Source organism: Solenopsis invicta, chromosome 5 (genome assembly GCF_016802725.1).
Source record: "Solenopsis invicta isolate M01_SB chromosome 5, UNIL_Sinv_3.0, whole genome shotgun sequence".
Lineage (NCBI taxonomy): Eukaryota > Metazoa > Arthropoda > Insecta > Hymenoptera > Formicidae > Solenopsis > Solenopsis invicta.
This window is the reverse complement of record NC_052668.1, coordinates 27,743,955-27,764,497: the sequence shown is the minus strand read 5'-3', so window position 1 is coordinate 27,764,497 and position 20,543 is coordinate 27,743,955. Positions and strand designations below refer to the sequence as shown.

The 20,543-nt window shown below is 31.4% G+C and overlaps 1 protein-coding gene across 1 annotated transcript; it reads right to left on the bottom strand.

The window, feature by feature from the left end:
* LOC105192925 (nose resistant to fluoxetine protein 6-like) lies at nucleotides 1–20,008 on the bottom strand. Its single transcript, XM_039449272.1, has 13 exons — nucleotides 19,677–20,008; nucleotides 18,871–19,112; nucleotides 18,612–18,802; nucleotides 16,498–16,601; nucleotides 15,841–16,022; nucleotides 15,482–15,738; nucleotides 15,124–15,289; nucleotides 14,950–15,029; nucleotides 14,571–14,666; nucleotides 14,376–14,505; nucleotides 14,027–14,213; nucleotides 358–500; nucleotides 1–285 (listed from the first exon to the last, which is right to left on the bottom strand). Exons 1-13 carry the CDS (start codon nucleotides 19,894–19,896, stop codon nucleotides 151–153), a joined length of 2,133 nt encoding a protein of 710 aa, XP_039305206.1. The 5' UTR covers nucleotides 19,897–20,008; the 3' UTR covers nucleotides 1–150.
* Nucleotides 20,009–20,543: the final 535 nt, after the last annotated feature.

The window sequence follows — 20,543 nt, the reverse complement described above, 5'->3', positions numbered from 1 at the left end:
ATTGCTTCAAAATATAACATTTTCATAATTTAAAAACATTTTTACCTTTTCTTTCTAAACGGTATATTTTCGGAAACATTTAACTGTTTCTGAACTTTTGACATGCACCATATGATATCATATTTGTAGTATTATGTGTTTATATGAAAATTACAATACTTTTTTAGGCATTGTATCACGGTATATAAACATTCGCATTAATAGGAGACAAGGCATTTCTACTATCAAAGACAATGCGTAAGCGCAAAAATAACTGATTACAATGTATCCCACTGCTAAAACAATCTGGGCATAAAGATTAAATAAAGTTAATACATTTTTCTAATAATATTGAAGTTTTTATATTCGCATACTTACAGTCGGCAGAAGTTCAAAATGAATTGATGTTTCATTGTATAAACTAATCGATCGTATGATGAGAGGATGTAAAAGATATACGCAATACGTGAGTCTGCTAAAAGGGATCCAGCCTTTGAACGATAGTAATTTATTGACAATGCCTATAACAAAGACAACCACACGATAATAAGAATGAGAGATTTTTATACTATGACAAAAAATATAAAATATAATACATTACAATGTTTCTGAAATATCCTATATACATAAGCACACATATACGAGGTGTGTTCAAAAAGTATCGCGAATTTTGAATTTTCGCGGGTTACGTATATTCGAATTTCGATCTTTTTGTGGCGTTATGTTGGTACTCATGTCTCTCACTTATGCCGACAAGCTCGGCCATTTTGAATGTTCACTTAATTGTTGACAGCTGCTTTGCTTGCACGTGTTTTGTATCGTCTTCGATTTTTACCTATTCAAAAAAATGGATCAAAGAACCTGTATCAAATTTTGTGTGAAAAACGAAATTAAGTGCGCGGATGCATTCCGAATGTTGACTGTGGCATACGGAGAAGCTACCTTGGACCGAAGCAACGTTTATCGGTGGTACAAAATGTTCTCAGAAGGCCGAGAAGATGTGAACGACGAAGAGCGTTCCGGACGCCCGAGCACTTCAACAACAGACGAAAAAATTAATGAAGTGGAGAAAATGGTATTGGCCAATCGTCGAATCACCGTTAGAGAAGTTGCTGAGGACCTAAACATATCGATTGGCTCGTGCCATTCGATTTTTATCAATGATTTGGGCAGTGCCGGCGCAAGAAGAATTGACGCCCTAGGCGAATGAATAATATGTGTCCCCCCCCCCCTCTCAGAGCACGCAATACACATTTTAAATATAATTGTTATGTATATGGTAAATTCATAACAGAAGCGCGAAAGTATGAGCGCCACGCGTATGTTCATACTACGTGGCGCTGTGGTAAAGAGACACGACGTGCGCGCGTATGCGTGCGGATCGGAGCACTCTCCGTCTGAGGAATTGGAGCAGGAAGCACGCGGTCGAGATTTAGACTGTGTCCCCCCCGCGCTTGTAGAACGAGTATCGCCCCTAAAATACATCTCTGTACATCCTCACTACTAGGCATAATCTTTATATACCGATTCGGGTAATAATAATGTAACAATAATTAAGGAATAATTAAACACACGTACATGTACATACATATATGCAAAACACAAAAATATTAAATATACTTGACATAAAAACTAGCCAAACTTCTTTGCGTTTTACAAGATTTCTAAATTTCTTTCATGATTTGTATCACTGCGATAAATAAATCCTGTTAAATTTTATCTTAGAAATCTTAGGATATTACATAATTAATATATATAAAATCAACTTTTTAGACGTCACTGTTATCAATAACGACAATGTATTAATGTTCGATTGGTATTATATGGTATCATGTGACGCTTTCGAACCGGAACAATCACAAATGCCGCCCGCCCAAGTTTTTCCGCCCTAGGCGATCGCCTAGTTTGCCTATATTGTTGCGCCGTCCCTGGATTTGGGCATGAGACGGGTCGCCGCGAAATTCGTACCAAACGCCCCTGCTCACACATCGTTGCTTGTGCGCGACTTTTTGGCCAAAAACAACACACTAATGATGCCGCAGCCACCGTATTCCCCAGATCTGGCCCCCTGTGACTTTTTCTTGTTCCCTAAACTGAAGAGGCCCATGAAAGGACGACGTTACGCTACGCTTGACGAGATAAAGACGGCATCGAAGGAGGAGCTGAACAAGATAAAAAAAAATGATTTTTTGAAGTGCTTCGAAGATTGGAAAAACCGTTGGCACAAGTGTATAATATCTCATGGGGATTACTTTGAAGGGGACAAAATAGATATTCATGAATAAATAAATAATTTTTGAAAAAACACAAAATTCGCGATACTTTTTGAACACACCTCGTATGCACACATTCATATACATATATCTAGTAGCAGAAGATATCATATCTGTATTGTGAATATTGTAAAGCAGGAGTGCCCAACCAGTCGATCGCGACTTATCGGTCGATTGCAACATTTTTTTGGTAGATCTTTTTTTTCTGCTTTAATTAAGTACGTCTATTTAAAATCATTATTTTAGTTGATCGCAATCAAGTAAATTTAAAAAATTATAGCACTGCAAGAATTGTTAGAATAGTCAACGCAATGTCAAAGATCTCTTTAATATTTGCATTATTTTTTACTTTTTTAAAATTTTATTATACGTTCATACTTTGATTTTTATTTTATTTGAATTCTATTATAAAATTTATCATTTTTATATTAATCTTTTTTTTATTAATTTGTTTATAGTTTTAACACCTATCCCTATTAATATGTTTAATAAACGGTTAAATTATATATATATATATATATATATATATATATATGTGTGTGTACAATTTTGTATAATAAAAAGCTTAGGGGAACGCTCATATTGTGATTAGGCACATAATATAATAATAGACGGTCAGATTAACGAGCCAAATTAAATAAACAATTTAATTCAAGATTTTAATTTTTACAATAATATAGTAAACAATTATGTAGGAATGTTTCGGCTCTACTTAGCCTTCATCTACTTAGCCTTCATCGAATGTAATATTTACAAGTGCAGAAGAAGGTAACATCACTGTAGCAATGGACAGATTAGGTTATATCAACAATATGGAACAAATCCTCAATGACAAAGAAACATATTTGGTAGTCAAAAATAATCCCATAAAAAAAGTAGAAAAAGATCTAAATACTATAATAAAAAGGTGGTATGACAAAGATTATATATCAAAACAATCATATTTCTCTCTTCATCCAAGTGATTCCACAATTCCAAAAGCTTATGGCCTTTCTAAGGTACATAAGGAGAATTATCCCCTTAGAATCATTGTCTCCTCGGTAAACACGGCTCTTTATCCGATTGCAAAATTCTTACATAAGATCATTAACAACAGCTTAGCTCTTGATACTAGACAAGTTTATAACAGTTTCGATATTGCAAAGTCTCTGTCCGGAGTGAAAATTAGTAAAGAATATATCTCATTATCTTTAGATGCGACGTTTCTGTTTACAAATATTTCTTTAGATTTGACAATGGACAGTATTCGCAGGAGATGGTCGTTAATAGAGAACAATACAAAGATCCCACATGATGAATTTGTATCTGCTTTGAAATTTATACTGTCTTCCACGTTTTTCACCTTAAATAACGTTTTGTACAAACAGACTTTTGGTACACCAATGGGATCACCCTTATTATTCATTATAGCGAATATTGTGTTGCACAATTTAGAGGAAAAGGCTTTAAATTCAATAAATTTAAAAATACCATTTTACTACCGTTATGTTGACGACATTGTTATGGCAGCACCTGCGAATTTAATCAATTTTATTCTTAAGACGTTTAACAGTTTTCATAATAGACTACAATTCACCATTGAATTAGAACAGGACCGTAGTCTAAATTTGTTGGACCTTTTATTAAAAATAGTTAACAATACAATCATTATCGATTGGTTTCATAAAAAAACTTTTTCTGGTCGTTACTTATCATTTTTTTCTCATCACCCAATATGCCACAAAATTGGAACAGTTTATGGTATAGTGAATAGAGCGCTATTGTTATTTCACCCTACTTTCCAACAAATAAATTTGAAATTAATTATCGAACTACTTTTAAAAAATGGATATTCTCTGGAATTTATTTTCAAATATATCGGAATAAGAATAAAAAATTTATTAAATACAAAACTTGCACCCATCACTATCAGAGACAAAAATGATCAAGACCAAACAAAAAAAGATGAGAACACAAAGAAATTCCTTGTCGTCCCTTATATTCAAAATATTTCTGAAAGAACAGCATCTTTGTTAGATAAAAACACATTTACAATTGGCTACAGATGCATAAACAAAATTAACAATTTTATCAAAGTGCACAAAGACAAAATGGAGAGTGACTGCAGTTACAATGTCGTTTACAAGATTTTTTACAATAATTGCGATGCCACATATGTAGGGCAGACGAAGAGACAGTTGAGAACTAGAACAAAAGAGCATATTAATAATATTAAACTCAACCCTTCAAAACACTCATTGTCAGTTATAACAAACTATAGAATATTTTTTGACCACTCCTTCAATTGGAAGGAGATAAAAATTCTTGACACTGAAGAAAATTACCATAAAAGAATAATTTTGGAAATGATACATATGAAACAACAAACAAACGGACTAAACTCACAGAATAAAACAGAACTTTATGATTCTTATTTTTGTTTACTTGACTCGTTCAAAGACAACACAGATATACGTTACTGACTTTTGCTCAACGGTTCTGCCTCACTTGTGCTCCGTCTGTCTCGGCGATAATAAGATCGTCGACGATAGCGAACGTTCATATAATTATTGCCCGAATACCTTTTCAAGTAAGTTTTTTAATTTATCCACGGCAAAAATTTGTTATAATTCATGTAAAACAATAACTCTATCGTTAATATACAGATAACAAACGTGACTAATACTACGCTTGTCAAATAAACTTACATATGAAGCCGCGAGTGATTTTGTGAAATTCATCATATAAGAAAAATTTTGCTGCTTGGGTTATGACTCTTTTCATTAAAAGAAGGGACGGATCAACAACACTTGCACACACACACGCACACACGCAAATTTGCATCCGATGCACGAAGTTGCCCGTTTGCCATCAAAAAAATCACAGACGGTATGCGACACATGGGGACAATTTCACATAGTTTAGGGAAAATTTCTTATTTTTAGATATATAAAACAAAGGAAAAAAATTTTTTTTTTTAATATTAAACATTTTAATTGTATTTTAATTTAAAATGAATTTTATAGGATGATGAAGGCTAAGTACAGCCAGAACGTTCCTACATAATTGTTTACTGAATTAGTGTAAAAATTAAAAACTTAAATTAAATTGTTTATTTAATTTGGTTTGTTAATCTGATCGTCTATTATTATATTATATAATTTTGTACTTTTTCTCTTACACCTTACACATACATAGGTAGATTGCAAAGTTGCTCTATTAAAAAAAAGCAGCTCATAGATGTAAAGAGGTTGGGCACCCCTGTTCTAGGATATTTGTACGATAATATGTGTTGTAAGAATACATGTATATGCAGGGTGGGTCAAAAGTCTGGATAATTGAATATTTCGTTAAGAATTAGCATTTCTGAGAAATATATTTCATACAAAAATTGCAGGATATTAAATAGCATATTACAATATCAAATAATTATTTACTTTAGGCGACCCAGCTTCAATCATGTTGACCTTGATATATGTTAAACAGGCAAAGATACTGAACAACTTTTCCTTATAAATTAATTGGCGCTCTCGTATAGTTTTCGAGATATACTTAGAAAAAGAAGAAACAGTTTTTTTTAATTATTTCAAAACATTTATTTTACAAAAAAGGGTTAAACAAAAAATGAAGCTTAATAAGCTCTACAAAAAAGGTCATATACATATTTTATCTAATTTCAATACTTTAGTCGTCATAATAGAAAAACTGTTTTAAAATGAGTTCCTTTCATTTTCATTAATAATTCATTTTCTTTAATAACCACACATATACTCACACATTTAATGAGGAATTTGTTTTGCGTGGAAAGTTGAAAACTCATATGCCACAGAGAACGCGTTGGCGGGGGAGGGGGTCCGTCCGTACCCCACCCCGTATTTTTCCTAACCTAACCTAACCTAATCCTATTTTTGTTGTAATTTGGCCAAGGATATTCAATTGACCACGTTGCGATATTAGATTTGAAATTATGGCTAAATTGTAACTAAAATAGAGTTAGGTTCGGTTAAAAAAAATACGAGGTGGGGGTGTAGGGGGAGGAACGGAGACCCTCCCTTGCCCACGCGTTCTCTGTACGACATATGAAAATTTGAATTTTTCCAATTTTTTTTTAAATGGTTTTTTGATTATAACAACTGAAGTTATAATCAAAAAACTATTTTAAAAATCTCTGAAAAATTCAAATTTTGGAGTTAGTAAAATGTGTATAGAACCTTATTTGTAGAGTTTTTTATAAGCTTCATTTTTTGTTTAATATATTTTTTTCTAAAATGAATATTTTCTGAAATAATTAAGAAAAACTGTTTTTTTTCTCTAAGTATATCTCGAAATCTGTAGGAGAGCGCTAATTAATTTATACGGAAAAGTTGTTCAGTATCCTTGCCTCTATAACATATGTCAAGATCAACATGATTGGAACTGGGTCCCCTATAGTAAATAATTACCCAATATCAATGTGATCTCGAATAGTAATAGTAGTATATGGGCAGCTATGGGGCATCAATGGAATCGTCATTATGGAATCAGCAAAACAGGAATAAGCATGAATTTTGTTTTGTAGTTTTAGAAAATAAACTTTCTAAGATTTCTTTTAAATTAAATTTTGGAAACTACAAAAAGAGACTGATTTATGACAAAAACAATATGAAGTTTTTGTCGTTATGGAATCAACAAAACAGGAATGAACACAAGTTTCGTTTTCTAGTTTCTAAGAAAATAGTCCTTCAAATAATTTCTTTGTTTAATTTTGCTTGGATATTTCAAAAAAGTTTCTAATGCCCCGCACTACCTACGTATACTGAATACCTATTAGAACTTATTCAAACAATTCACATCCGGCTTTTTCAGGTAAACAGTACATTTAGAGTGAATTTCTAAAATGTTGGTACTGTGAAGAAAATATGATTTTGTATTCTAGAAAAGGGATCATTAATTTTGAATTTGTTTCTAGAAAAATAGTGGTATTATCTTTTGATGGACTACAGTCGGAAACAAATTTTTTGTATGTTGACTAGAAGGAAAGAGCGAGGATATAATGATTATACGAATAAATTTAAGACTAAAGAATATGGAGTCGAAGACAAAATAAATTTTAACTTTTAGACTCTTTTGAAAATTTCAAAAATCAGGTTGAGAGAAGGCGGAGTTATTGAGATAAGTTTTCCCTACCACATTTTTAAAAACAATAGAAACTACAAGGTATAAGTTAAGTTACACGAAAGCTAAGCGTTAGTTCGGCTTTCGTACTCTCCCGTTGCAAGTCGAAAGTTTTTCGTTTACTACGACAAGCGCAGGTGCGAGCGAACGTTACTGTGAGTGATTCTGCATAGGGTCAAGAAATTTCACATTGCGAAAATGTTGCGCGATGACATCGCCAAATTTTTTCTCGTCGCGTGTAATATGAACAAAACAATAGTGAAGGCTTATTATTTTGAGAAATTAACGGACGATAACGCATCGAACTATGCATTGTTCGACGAGTTCGCGAGCAAATGCTCCAGCACATTACTGTGTGCAATGCACAGGGTGGGACAATGCAACGGTAACGTGACGCTGGAGAATATAATTTGGCGTCACGTTGAAATGCGATGTCAGAACAATGCATTTTACGAAAATGATGCGGGGGGTCTCATAGCTAACTTCCTGCGACAACATGAAAATCGAGTGCAAAGAGAAGGTAAGTTAATGTAAATCGAGTAAAAAATCTAGTTAATGTAAACTTATTAATGCGAGTGCTTTTTAGACATTATTTAATATTTTTATTTTGCAGTTGTTAGACCCGTAGTTCGTGTTGAACCGATACGGCGTCGTCGCGTGGTGCGGACTTTCGGGCGAACCAACGTCATACGTGATGAGACGGCGACGCGCACAAGAGAAGCTCAAAGTCGCCGTAGTCACACGTAAGTAACTTTGCATTCACTAATAGCACAAAACGCAAACTGTCTCTTGTTGAAAATTGAATATTAGAAATTTTATCAAATTTTAAATATAAAAATTTTTTAGGGAGACCGCGAATTGAAGTCGTGGATTTGGACATGGATGTGCCAGCACTGCGCAATCAACGGAAGATCCCCGTTATCAAATTAACAGGTAAATATCATGAATTTTAGAATATGTTATAAAATTAGTGTAATAATGATAATGATAATGATAATGACAATGACAATGACAATGACAATGACAATGACAATGACAATGACAATGACAATGACAATGATAAATATAACGATAACGATAACGATAACGATAACGATAACGATAACGATAACGATAAGGATAACGATAACGATAACGATAACGATAACGATAAGGATAACGATAACGATAACGATAATGATAATAATAATGATAATAATTGTTATTATTATATTTCAGATGACGACGAAATCGTTCATATAATTTTGTCAAATTATTAATTCATAATCTAGTACATTTTTATATGTAATAAGAAACAATTGTGTATTGTTATATTCAATTATATGTATTTTCTAAGTAAGAATGTACGTAAAATTAATGTAACAATAAATACTTTTGCAACTTTCAAATCTATGTTAAGGTTGTATAAAAATTATTTTGAATATTTTAAAATGGGAATCACTTTTTCCACTGCTCACTTAAGCTCGTGCAGATTCGTAATACCAGCGGATTCAAGTGATTAGCATCAAAACATATCATCGCAATTGTTGATTCACGAAATAATACCGTCAAACAGTTTGATTTAAAATTTTTTAAGAAAGTGTGTAATTTAATTATATTAATATACTGTTTTGATTTAATATTATATTACATTTATCTACATTGAAATGTACAAATTATTTTACCTGCTCAATTTTCTAACCTTGGGCCTGAATGTGCCATATTTATGTATACGGTAATGTGGTAAAGCATTATGCTCTTCCTATTATGCTATACATTTGTTCGAGAAAATTAATTTTACCGTTATTTATTGTTTACCGTTTGCTATTTTTTAAGAGGATTAGACAGTTAAAAATAAAGCTTCTCTTTATGAGAAAATCTGTAACGACCCGTCTTTTTCCGCGCATGGGGCGGCGCGAGCGCGGCGGACTAGGACGTGGATTGGGGTCGCCAAGAGAACTAGACTTTTCGGTTTGGATGGTATAAAAGTAGCGAGTTTATTTCGCGTAAGATAGTTGTACAGTGGAGTAGCGGAGTGGCTTAGCCACGACGCGCGGACGGACGGATGGCGGTGACGCTCGGACAGACGCAACAGAACTTAAAGAATACGCGCGGACGGACAGACGAAAAACGGAGCGCGCGGACGGACGAACGGTATTTACAAACGTGTTGGACGCGGTATCGGATACGGAGCTATGTACACGGCTCGGTTCGTAGAATTCCTGCGCCGAGGTTTCCGGGAACTCGGAATCGTTTGTTGACGCACGCAGACCGTGGCCTTGCCGAAGGCCGCGGCCACGGCCGTAGATGACGCGCGCGCGGTGCGGCTGTACGCGGATCGCGATTCCCGACGCGAAGCGGTTAATACCGCGATGTTCGGCGGTGGTGATCGATTCACGCCAAGAGCTCTTGGTAGAGGCGCGGAACTCCACACCCCAGGTCGTGAGTCGATACCCAAGCGGGCACGGCGGATCGGGAATTGCCGACTACCAGGATCACCTGGTGGAGCCCAAGGTGGACTTGAGCCCGTTAACCGGCGGTTTCAGGAAGGCGGACGGCTCTTGTCAAGACTTCTTGACGGAAGCTAAGGCGCTTAACTCCCTGTGAGCACTAGGAGGACTTCTTCTACGGACAGGAGAGCGGACGGAGAAGAAGACCGCTCGACTCTCGGAGCGGCGGCGCTTATATACCCGAATCTCGTGGGCAGGGACGGTGCGGGGGTACGGAACGGTACGGAGTCGGTGGGGGTCTCCCCGCCGCTCGAGATCGGTCCGGCGGTCGCCACTCCGGTCGAGCGCGTGCGCGCGGAGATCTGCCACGGAGATCTCACGTGCGGATGCGTCAACGCGCGCTACGCCGGTGTTTGCGTGTCTTATTGGCTATGCGTTTTTGCTGTCCGGCGGTTGTTCGGCCGGACAGCCCGGAACGGTGAACGGTCCGAGGGGGAAGCGGAAAGGCGGTTTGTTACAAATCTATTGCAAAGAAATAAAAGCACATCCAAATTTATCCTTCTAAACAATGTTCATTGCTAGCATGTAGATAGAAAAAAAAGGTAGAGGAGAAAAGTGTATTATGGCTATTGTCGACAATATGGCTACTCCTATTATTTCCGTTATTAGGTGATGTATTCGAACAATTACTTATGCAGTTATTCGTTTAGTAACTCACCGGTTTTTAGTGATGCTAATATGCCAATGCATAATGACTGACAATTGTTATAAAGCATTTTTACTTTTGAGCACTTTTAAACTTTTTCAAGGTATACTTTTAACCTTTAATTAAATACACTTCATCATTATTCTTAAACGTGAGTGTATTATTACACGAAGGTACATACACTCTAGTGTTTTTTTGTTATTTAATTTTTTATTTGGCCATATACATTTTGAGTTATACAAAGTTAAAACAATAACATGGAATTTTGTTAGTATGATTTTTTAAGCAAAATTTTTATATCGAAATATTTCTTTGATCAATCGATTGTCATTCTAAAGAGCGGTGTTTAGAAACATTAAAGATATCATTTTATGTTTGTTTAATGTTAAACAGGGATAAAATAATATTTTTAATAAAATTTCTAATGGTAATTCCCAAGCTTCTGAACGCAGGAAAATTCTAAATCAGGAAAAATCTAAACAATGGAAAATTAAAAATATATAATTTTGTAACAAGGTACTGTGTTTCTTTTAAACTAAACTAATTTTTTAAAATTATTTTTATGGATATTACAACCACTTGTTTTCTTCCATCGATTATGCAGTGTATGAGATTTTTATAAATCACGTTCTAAATAATAAATATTTCATTACTTTAAGTCTAGAATCTGTCAAACAACACTGACGAATGTAATCGTTCAAGTTTCAATAGAAAATATTAATTCTAAACAAAGTTATTCAATAAAATAAAAATGGATGCCCTTTTTCCCTCTATTAAATTTGATTAAGACGGTTATTATACATGTGTGTAATAACAAGTTAATATGCATAATAACCGCTAGTTTTGGTAAATATGATTAATGAAAGCAAAAACGTTCAAATTAATCAAAGAAACCGGTCATGTATGCATAATGTCTACGGACAAGTGAACAATATAATTAGTGGATTAAAAGACTGAAAATATAAAAGAAAAAATAAGGTAGAATGTTTATTATAATCTCCACCTATTACTTAGTACAACTTACCATACATTTAAATACTTCTGTATTTATTTGATTATTTTACTTTTATGCCATTATCTAAGGAACTTTACAACGACAAAAATTATTTTATTTATTTATAACATTTGCATAAAGTATTTTGCTGTAAACATCATTTAACTGAAATCTTTTGCCTTACTAAATTAATGAGTCTACCATAAATACTAAAAATGAATACGTTATAAGATTAGTAAAGACCTCTAGGCAAGGTACTGTTGTGAAATAACATTTCATAAAATTATTGGTAAAATCTTTCGCCTTACTAAATTGACTAGTATAAAACAGATTAAATTGAAACAGGCAACAGATGTCTGCTTTACAACAAAAATAATTTTTACTAGCATCATATATGTTTCTTTTTTAGTATGTAGACTCATAAATTAGTAAGGCGAAAGATTCTAACGTTATTATATTTTAAATATAGTGTATTTTACATAAAATTTATGAGTCTGTCATATACTAAGAAGGTTAGTAAAAATTAATTCTGTTGTAAAGCAGACATCTGTTGCCTGCTAAGACTTCTGACTCCTCAGCCGAGAACTCCGCATTGACGGTAGTGACATTTCGTCGCGGACAAAATTAAAACTAATACACGTGAAACGTGACAGATTGATAATGAAATGTTGTCGTGCATGTCATTTTGTTATTATGTGTTTTATTGTGAAAATATGACTTGTCTCGTATTTACCAAATTCATAAAAATGGACCGCAAGTAAAGTTTCTTTGAATTTTATACATAAAAGTACATTTTTCACTTCTTTCAATAGCTATCTGTGTGTTTTCCTGTCTGAATAGGTGTCACTTTACGTGTTTTTTACGACTATTTACTGACTGCAAGACGAAAAAAGGATAGTTGTGACCGATATTTAGAAGTGTTTTAAAGCCATCTGCTTAGTCTGTTTTATCGAAATTGGTTTTATTTACAAATGGCATGTTTGATAAAATTACGTATGATTTCACGCAATTTCTCGCTTCTGACGTCACGACTTCAATATGGCCGCGGCAAGTACTTAGGAGCCTTAAGTTAATTTGTTTTATACTCATCATTTCAGTAAAGCAAAAGATTTTAGCAATAATTTTATAAAATGTTATTTCACAACGCTACTTTGCGTACTACTTGAGCTCATAGTATCAATATTACATTTTAACGATAAAATGTAACGTTGAAATTAAAAGTGAAGTAAAGAAGCTAAGTAGCACGTTACAAGTCAACACTATGTAACACTGTGTCATAGTGTTTGACTATTCCGTTGTTGGAAAACAACCTCAGACTATCGAGAAAATAAAATAAAATGATTGATTAAAATAACCGTTTAATTTTGGGAATTGTTTATAATATGCATTGGTATATTAACATCACTAAAAAACGGTAAATTTGATTAATTTCTTCTATTAATCATGTAGATAAGTAATCTCGAGGCATTATGTTTTTTAGTTTATGGCGTTGGCGTTGACAAATAGAGTTGTAGGTAGAAAAATTTGTAAAAGCTTAGTTACTTTCGGAACGCACACCTCCCGGTTAGTCAGTTAGTCGCCTTTTGTCAACCGTCAGTCACACATGTAATCTTTTGTTAAATACACTACTTTTCATCACAATCAGTTTCCCAATAGTTTTAACCTATTGCAATACCGCTGCAATATCCAACAAATCATATTAACCAAACAAATTGAGAATTATTCATGTTAACCGCTACGTATAATAACCAATTAATTAAATTAACAGTAACATATATATACGCATTTTTTTTTAAATTCTTTTTCTTTGTTTTACCCTGATTACAAATAGATGGAGGTTAAGATTTGAACAAATTCAAGGATATATAGAACATGTGTTATTTTTGGCCAAACTTCTGATACAGTACATAAAAATTTGAGTTCTTTCTAAACAAAATTTTTAAATCTCGTTTTTTTGCAATAAAAATTATTTTTAAATAAAAAATCACTATTCTTTGGCTGTCATTTTAATAATTTTGTTGGGATTTCTGTTTTCTTTAAGTTCAGCCAGAAACTACGAATCTGACGAACAACATTCCATAAAAAAATCTCACTTTTCTCACTTTTAAAATTCTGTTACAAAAGTTAGAAAACATTTCTTCAAATTCTTATGTGGTCATCCTTTGCCACACCATTTTTTAAATAGATATATATATATATATATATATATATATATATTTAATACCAATCTTTCTTTTATCTACAAATCTGGGTATGTTTTCCTTTCTTCGCAATTGACTCATAATAAAGAGCTTTATTTTTATGTAATTTGATTGTCTAAGCCTCTTGAACTATACAAATATCGTCTGAACTATTTTTTGTTATGATGCATACTTTCGAAAACAACAGCTTGTCACATTTTCCCTGAGTCACTCTGTATGTTTGTGCATGTATCTGTTTGTATGCATATTTGTATATACATATTAAACATGTAATATTTCGATAACATTTATATAATAATAAATAAACATACCTCCGTGTTTGGTTGAGCACGCTATTACAATCCATGCTATATTAATGCCCGAAAGAGTTTTATGCAAAGCCATATAAATAGCAATGATTGAAACGGATACATATCGCTTGTTGTAAATCATAAATAATATGAAAACGTTACAAACGTTAGCAAAACAAAAGAAGCACCAACACAGAATTATAATTTTCTGAAACATATATTAAATTGTTATATAGTGTTCTTATTTATGCATTATTATATTAGGTATTAATTAATTTATAAAAAAATAATAATTAACTAGTAGTTTATGTATACAATAATTACTTTAATGTTTATTTTTTTAATATGTTATATAAAAAATATACTTAACCTTCTTCCAGAATAAATTATTATTTAATTTTGTTAAAATATATCCTGTAATTATACCAATAATATACGAATTTATTCTCATCCATGTTGGAAAATATAAAACGTTTGTGAATCGATACAGTTCATGAATTCTACAACAATAAAAAGTTTTTGTGAGTAACTCCTCTCACTAAACAAAAATACTTTAGTAACTTACGCTGGAACATATGCATAAACATATGAAGTATAACCCGTAAAAATAATGGAACTTAATAAAAGTGCACCCAATATCATAACAGCGGCGTAGAAGTACCTGAAATTCGCAATATACACTTATTTAAATATATACATACATATGTAAGAAATACATGTAGTAATACATGTATGTTAAAGAAAACCAGAACTTATAATGTACGAATTAAATAAAATTTAGAGAAAAGTATGTCACCTTGAAAGTATGAAAACTTGTCTTAAAAAAGAAATACTTTGTAATTTTTTCTTTGTCCCTTTCACTTTTAAAGTTATGCATAAATGGAACGCAGTGCCAACTTGCCTCTTAAGCCCTAACCTCTTTTACACTATACTTGATTACTTACATAGTTGATAAAATTAATAGCATTGTAGCTATTATATAACATTGCATATCAATAGCTAGATACCAGCTCCAGTTCATACACTGTAAAAAAAATTTTAAATAAATGTATTATATTCAAACGTATTATTGTAACTGTATTATTTTAATTTAAAATGATTTTCAAATGTGTTCGTACTATTGCTTCGCGACCAAAAAGATTATTTATGTACAAAAGATTTCTCCACCAGTACTTTGCACAAGTTTCGTGCGGTCTCTCGTACATATAAATTTGCGATGTCTTGTCAAACCAATTCGAGATTAAGTACAGACTTCCCATCACCATCATATAAGTTGGTGTCAGCCTTAATAAAATTTCAATGGTTGATTAGTAAAAAAAATGCAATTAATTGTTCACATATTGCAAATAAAACATTAATTTTTAAGCTTTACTTATCATAAACATATGATTTTATTTCACTGATTACTGCAATAATTTTATTACGTTTATTATTATTTTCTTATTGTCCACCAAATAAATATAATGAAAGACAAACCGAAGAAATCTTCTTGTTATATAGTTAAAAAGTTCAGTTAATTTTTCTCTGTATTGAATTGGTTTGATCAGTATTTTGTTTGTTTTATTTTTTAAATACAAATAAGTTAAGACACATCCACTTGAAAAAAGAAAGTTATCGATTGTTACAGCTCCAATCATTGGATCAAATAAATAACCACCATAATTCTCACTTATTCTCCACATCCATACTTTATTATCTGTGAACAAAAAGAAATTTTTGTTATATGCAAAATATGAAAAACGATACATGAAAAAGTATTCATTTTGTAGATATATTTTTTAATTTTACTCGCCGATAGAATCTAGTGCAAAAGCTATAGTGTGTATTGCAATTACGATCAACGTGTTTAAAACTTTTATGCCGTGAATGACTGCTATTGCGTCAACATCTAATTTCGTACTAAATATTTTCTTCGTATTTGTGTAAGCGGAAAAACATATTAATACTTTGCTAATTACACTCTTCCAATGCGAAGACTTTAGTTTTGTTTCCATTTCTTTGGATACACCTTTGATACCTAAATGATAATTTGAAACCTTTAGTATACACAAATGTAAAAGTGAAAAAATATAGAAATAATGTTAAACAAAACAAAATTATATATGCGTACGAAGAAGTTGTATAGTGCGGTGCAATGATTCGAAAAGCCTAGTAGATGGCTGACTTATCGACGCCACAGTCTAACATTATATATGCGTCGGTAAGTCAGCCATCTACTAGGCTCTTCAAATTATTGCACCAAACTGTACATAAGATGTAGCAAAAACATTATTCTGTGAATTATTAATTATTTAAAATAATAATTGTGCAAAACGTAATGATTATAGATAACTAATTAAATAAATAAAAATTTAATATTTAGTTTAATAAAAAATTAAAAATTTAATTCAAGAACGTCAATCTATATTTAAAAGATAAAATGTGTAGTCAAAATTGTTAGTAACTTTTAAAGTAAAAACATGAGCGCATTTTTATATAACACGCATACTTACTGTCATCAATTATATTCATTTCATTTTCTTTAAAATATTTTTGATAGATGAATATGTCATATATCGTTCCAATTGTTGTCATGAAACAAAATCCTAAACATATGCTGTAAATAGAATATTTTTTTTTATTTTAAATAGAATATTCTTTTATTTATTTGTATTATAGACATATTAATCTTTAAGCAAACGCGTGACCAAACTGATCCAGACACACTAATAAGTTATTGTTTCTCTATTTCGCTTTTGTTTACAACATTACCGCTCTTAATATCTTTTTTCTACACTTTAGTCTTGGCTTCAGCCAAGTAGCATTAATAATGTTCGAATATCTTATCTACAAACAGCAATTCTTTTATCCATCGGATCAATTTGACCCTCGAACGACCACACACGTAACTTTCTGTGCAAGTTTAGAATATTGCATAAAAGTTTATTTTTAGTTTTCAGTTTTTTGTAATAAAATGCTTTAAAAAATTAATAAATAATGAAATAAACATGTACTTATAAAATATAAATACTACAATATTATGTTACATGCCGAATTATTATTGGTTTTTAATTATATTTAAGCAATACTCATAATATATTGTGTTTATATCTTAACTTGAAGTGTAATAATAATCAAAATTTATTTGATCATTTTACGTGTATTTATTAGCTTGGAAGCTTTAAATTTATTTGTCAAAACGTTAAAGAAATATTTTTAAACATATAAATTTGTTTAAATTACAAATATTTGTAAATTATTATTTCATGTAAACTTGTGTAAAATATGTATTAATTTATAATTACTTATAAATAAAAGTAAATAGTTTTGTTTGTATATAATATAGGGGAGAGTGGAGTAAGTCAAACCTATTTGCAGTTTTTGTTTTTTATAAAACATAAATCAAGTTCGATCGTAAAACTAAAGGTGTCGTTCAAAAAATAATTTCCTTCATTTTTGCTTTGGATCACTTTGATGTATTTCTCATCTGTGTTGAACTATAATGAAAAATGTAAAAATATTTTTTCCAGTCCGATTTGATACTGGTTCCAAGTCAAACCATCCCTTGATCCAAATTGGATATTTTTATTTTTACCAGTTTTTAGATAAAATTTTAATTGATTTTCGTGTATTGTTTTCTTAATATTGAGTAAAAACGAGCAATTTGATAGTCAAATATAAAAATGTTATTAAAAAAAAGAAAATTATAGTTACAGTTTATATGTATAATTAAACGTTTCTTGGTATCGTTATTATATAATTAAAGTTAAAATTAATAAAATTCAATTATTTCAAGTTTGATGGCTCATAATATTTTACTAATTTTTAGGACTATATTTGACCGGCCGATTATCGGTGCTACGATCAGGTTGTAATTCCGATGTAAAAGTCCGACAGTTTTTTCGAATTTTGGAAAAAATTTTACAATAAATCGCAAAAGTGATCACAAAATGCTCGATATTTTTAAATTCTATAGTTTTCAATTATCTTAAATCAATTATCTTTCAAAATTTTAACACCTTTTAAATAACAATTTACAGGATTTTCTTGTTTTAAAAAATTTTTTTAAGTAGTGGCTGAAAATACATATTTGCGTTTATTCTATAAATGTCACATTGTAAATGGCACTCAAATCTGCTTAATTTGATCGTTATTCATTTTAATTAAAAAGATCCTATTTGGTAAACGGATTTAGCCCACTCTGCCCTATAAATAAATTAAAATGTAGGTAATCAAATTGACTGGACCAGTTACGTTATAAAAATCACGCGTCCGCTTAAGAGTTAAATAATTGGTGCAAATTAAGCCATTATGTTAGACGTTTTTTTCCGGATACTTCTCGATCAGCTAAATCTTATAAATATCTTTAATAGGTTTTTAAAATAAACCTGATTGATAAATCAAGATTTTACTGTAGCCAGCAATAATTACGGATATTTAAAAAATGATGTTAAAATACGTTTCACTTAAACTTGCAATATCTATACATCTTGTTAAATGCGGATCTTGAAATAATGCAATATCTAGTAGGATATCTTGACAAGATTTCACAGTTTTTTTGTGTCGGATAATGTTATTATTGTGTCCGTATTGTGAAATAATAGTCATTTTTTTCCCCAAGACTTACCAGATAAAAAGTAACGTACCACCGGATAACCAGTTATCATCGCCTTTTAGATCTTTAACTCGAATCAGATAAATATTCGTGAAATAAAGATCATTCGTTAAGACTCTGTCATGTAATATTCTGTCCAAAATAAAACTTAGATCATTTGTAGAGCACGATGCTGGCAAACAGAGTCCTAGCATTATTACATCCTAAAATAAAACAATATCTGAAGGCATCATTTTATTTTGTTTATTAGATAACTATTTGATAAGCTTACCTCTTCATATAAATGTACGCGATATTGAAATGAACTATTGTGCCTAAAATAAGCAACAAAATAATTAATTTCAAAAGGTGGAATTTCTTGTTGCGGGTCACGATACTGCGTGTTATTTAATATTTCCCCTGATGTCATAGGAAGATTTATGTTCATCGTATCGAGACATTGACTACGACTGCCTAGCCAATAATTATTTCCGTAAAGAAAACCTGATTTAAATCCGCCACTGGAATCTAAAACTAATAAAAGCAAAAATTAGATTGTTATTTACTTAAAACAAATAAATATCAGGTAATTATTAGATTTATTATTAGATAGTTTGTTAATTTTCTGATTAATTATGTAAAAGAATCCCAAAGAGCATAGCCTAGCGGCATAACTTTAAATTGTGCAAATTTTTTGCTTAGATAACATTATGAAACGGAAAATTTGCTTTCTTGCTTTCGTTTACTAAGCAAGCAAAAATTTTTTAAAGTGTATAAAACTATTACGCAAATGAAACATTATCTTCTTATAAATATTATGTATTTATTTTATCAAATATTTTAGAAATCATATTTATATTTACTATATTAATCAGATTGCAAATAAATAAATAAATAAGAACTCAGAATTAAAACGCTAATTATATAGTATATAATTTTTATTATAACTTCTAATACTTATAAATCTTTGAATATAATAAATTAAAAATATTATTTCTGAAATACTTCAAATTTTTCTTATCCCAAATTACTGTTGTGCAAATTAATTTAAATTGAAGTATTAATATCAGTATGATTACAATTAAGAATTTTACTTACTTTTTAAACTCCACAATATCCGTTTATTAATAGCATCTCGGAAGTTCTGTAATTCTGTTCCACAGGTTGAATTAAGAATATCGGATTTCGAAGCAATGGCATAAGCGGACAACGTTTGAATATAAGTACCATTAAATTCCTGAGTATGTACAGACACACAAAATAACGCAACTAAGCTTGTACAAATGTACCAAGTAAATTGATGTTGGCGATACAACATTATAGGGCTTTTGCCTGTAGTAGTCCTCTTATTTCTTTTTTTTTGTTATTAAAATCGGATAAATACCTGTACAATAATAAAATCAATTTTCAGAAGAACGGGGTTATTATTGGGTTATAATAAAGATTATTGAAGTAAGCGTAAACGTTGTGTTAAGGCTCCTGACTCCTCAGCCGAGAACTCCGCGTTGACGGTAGCGACATTAGGTCGCGGACAAAACTAGAACTAATACACGTGAAACGTGACAGATTGACGATGAGATGTTGTCGTGCATGTCATTTTGTTGTTATGTGTTTTATTGTGAAAATATGACTTGTCTCGTATTTACCAAATCCGTAAAAGTGAACCGCGAGTAAAGTTTCTTTGAATTTTACATATAAAAGTACATTTTTCATTTCTTTCAATAGCTATCCGTGTGTTTTCCTGTCTAAATAGGCGTCACTTTACGTGTTTTTTACGACTATTTACTGATTGTTAGGCAAAAAAAGGATAGTCCTTACCGTGATTTACAAGTATTTTAAAACCATCTGATTAGTCTGTTTTATCCAAATTGGCTTTATTTACAAATAGCATAATTGACAAAATTACATGACCGTGTGTTTTCCTGTTTCAATAGCTTCACTTTACATGCTTTTTACGACTATTTA

Coding starts and splice junctions, on each gene's coding strand:
- LOC105192925 (XM_039449272.1), bottom strand. CDS start 19,896: ATGTTGTATCGCCAACATCAATTTACTTGGTACATTTGTACAAGCTTA. Junction 14,214..14,375: donor ATAATTTATTCTGGAAGAAG/GTTAAGTATATT, acceptor TATATGTTTCAG/AAAATTATAATTCTGTGTTG. Junction 501..14,026: donor GTGCTCAACCAAACACGGAG/GTATGTTTATTT, acceptor TCTTTGTTATAG/GCATTGTCAATAAATTACTA.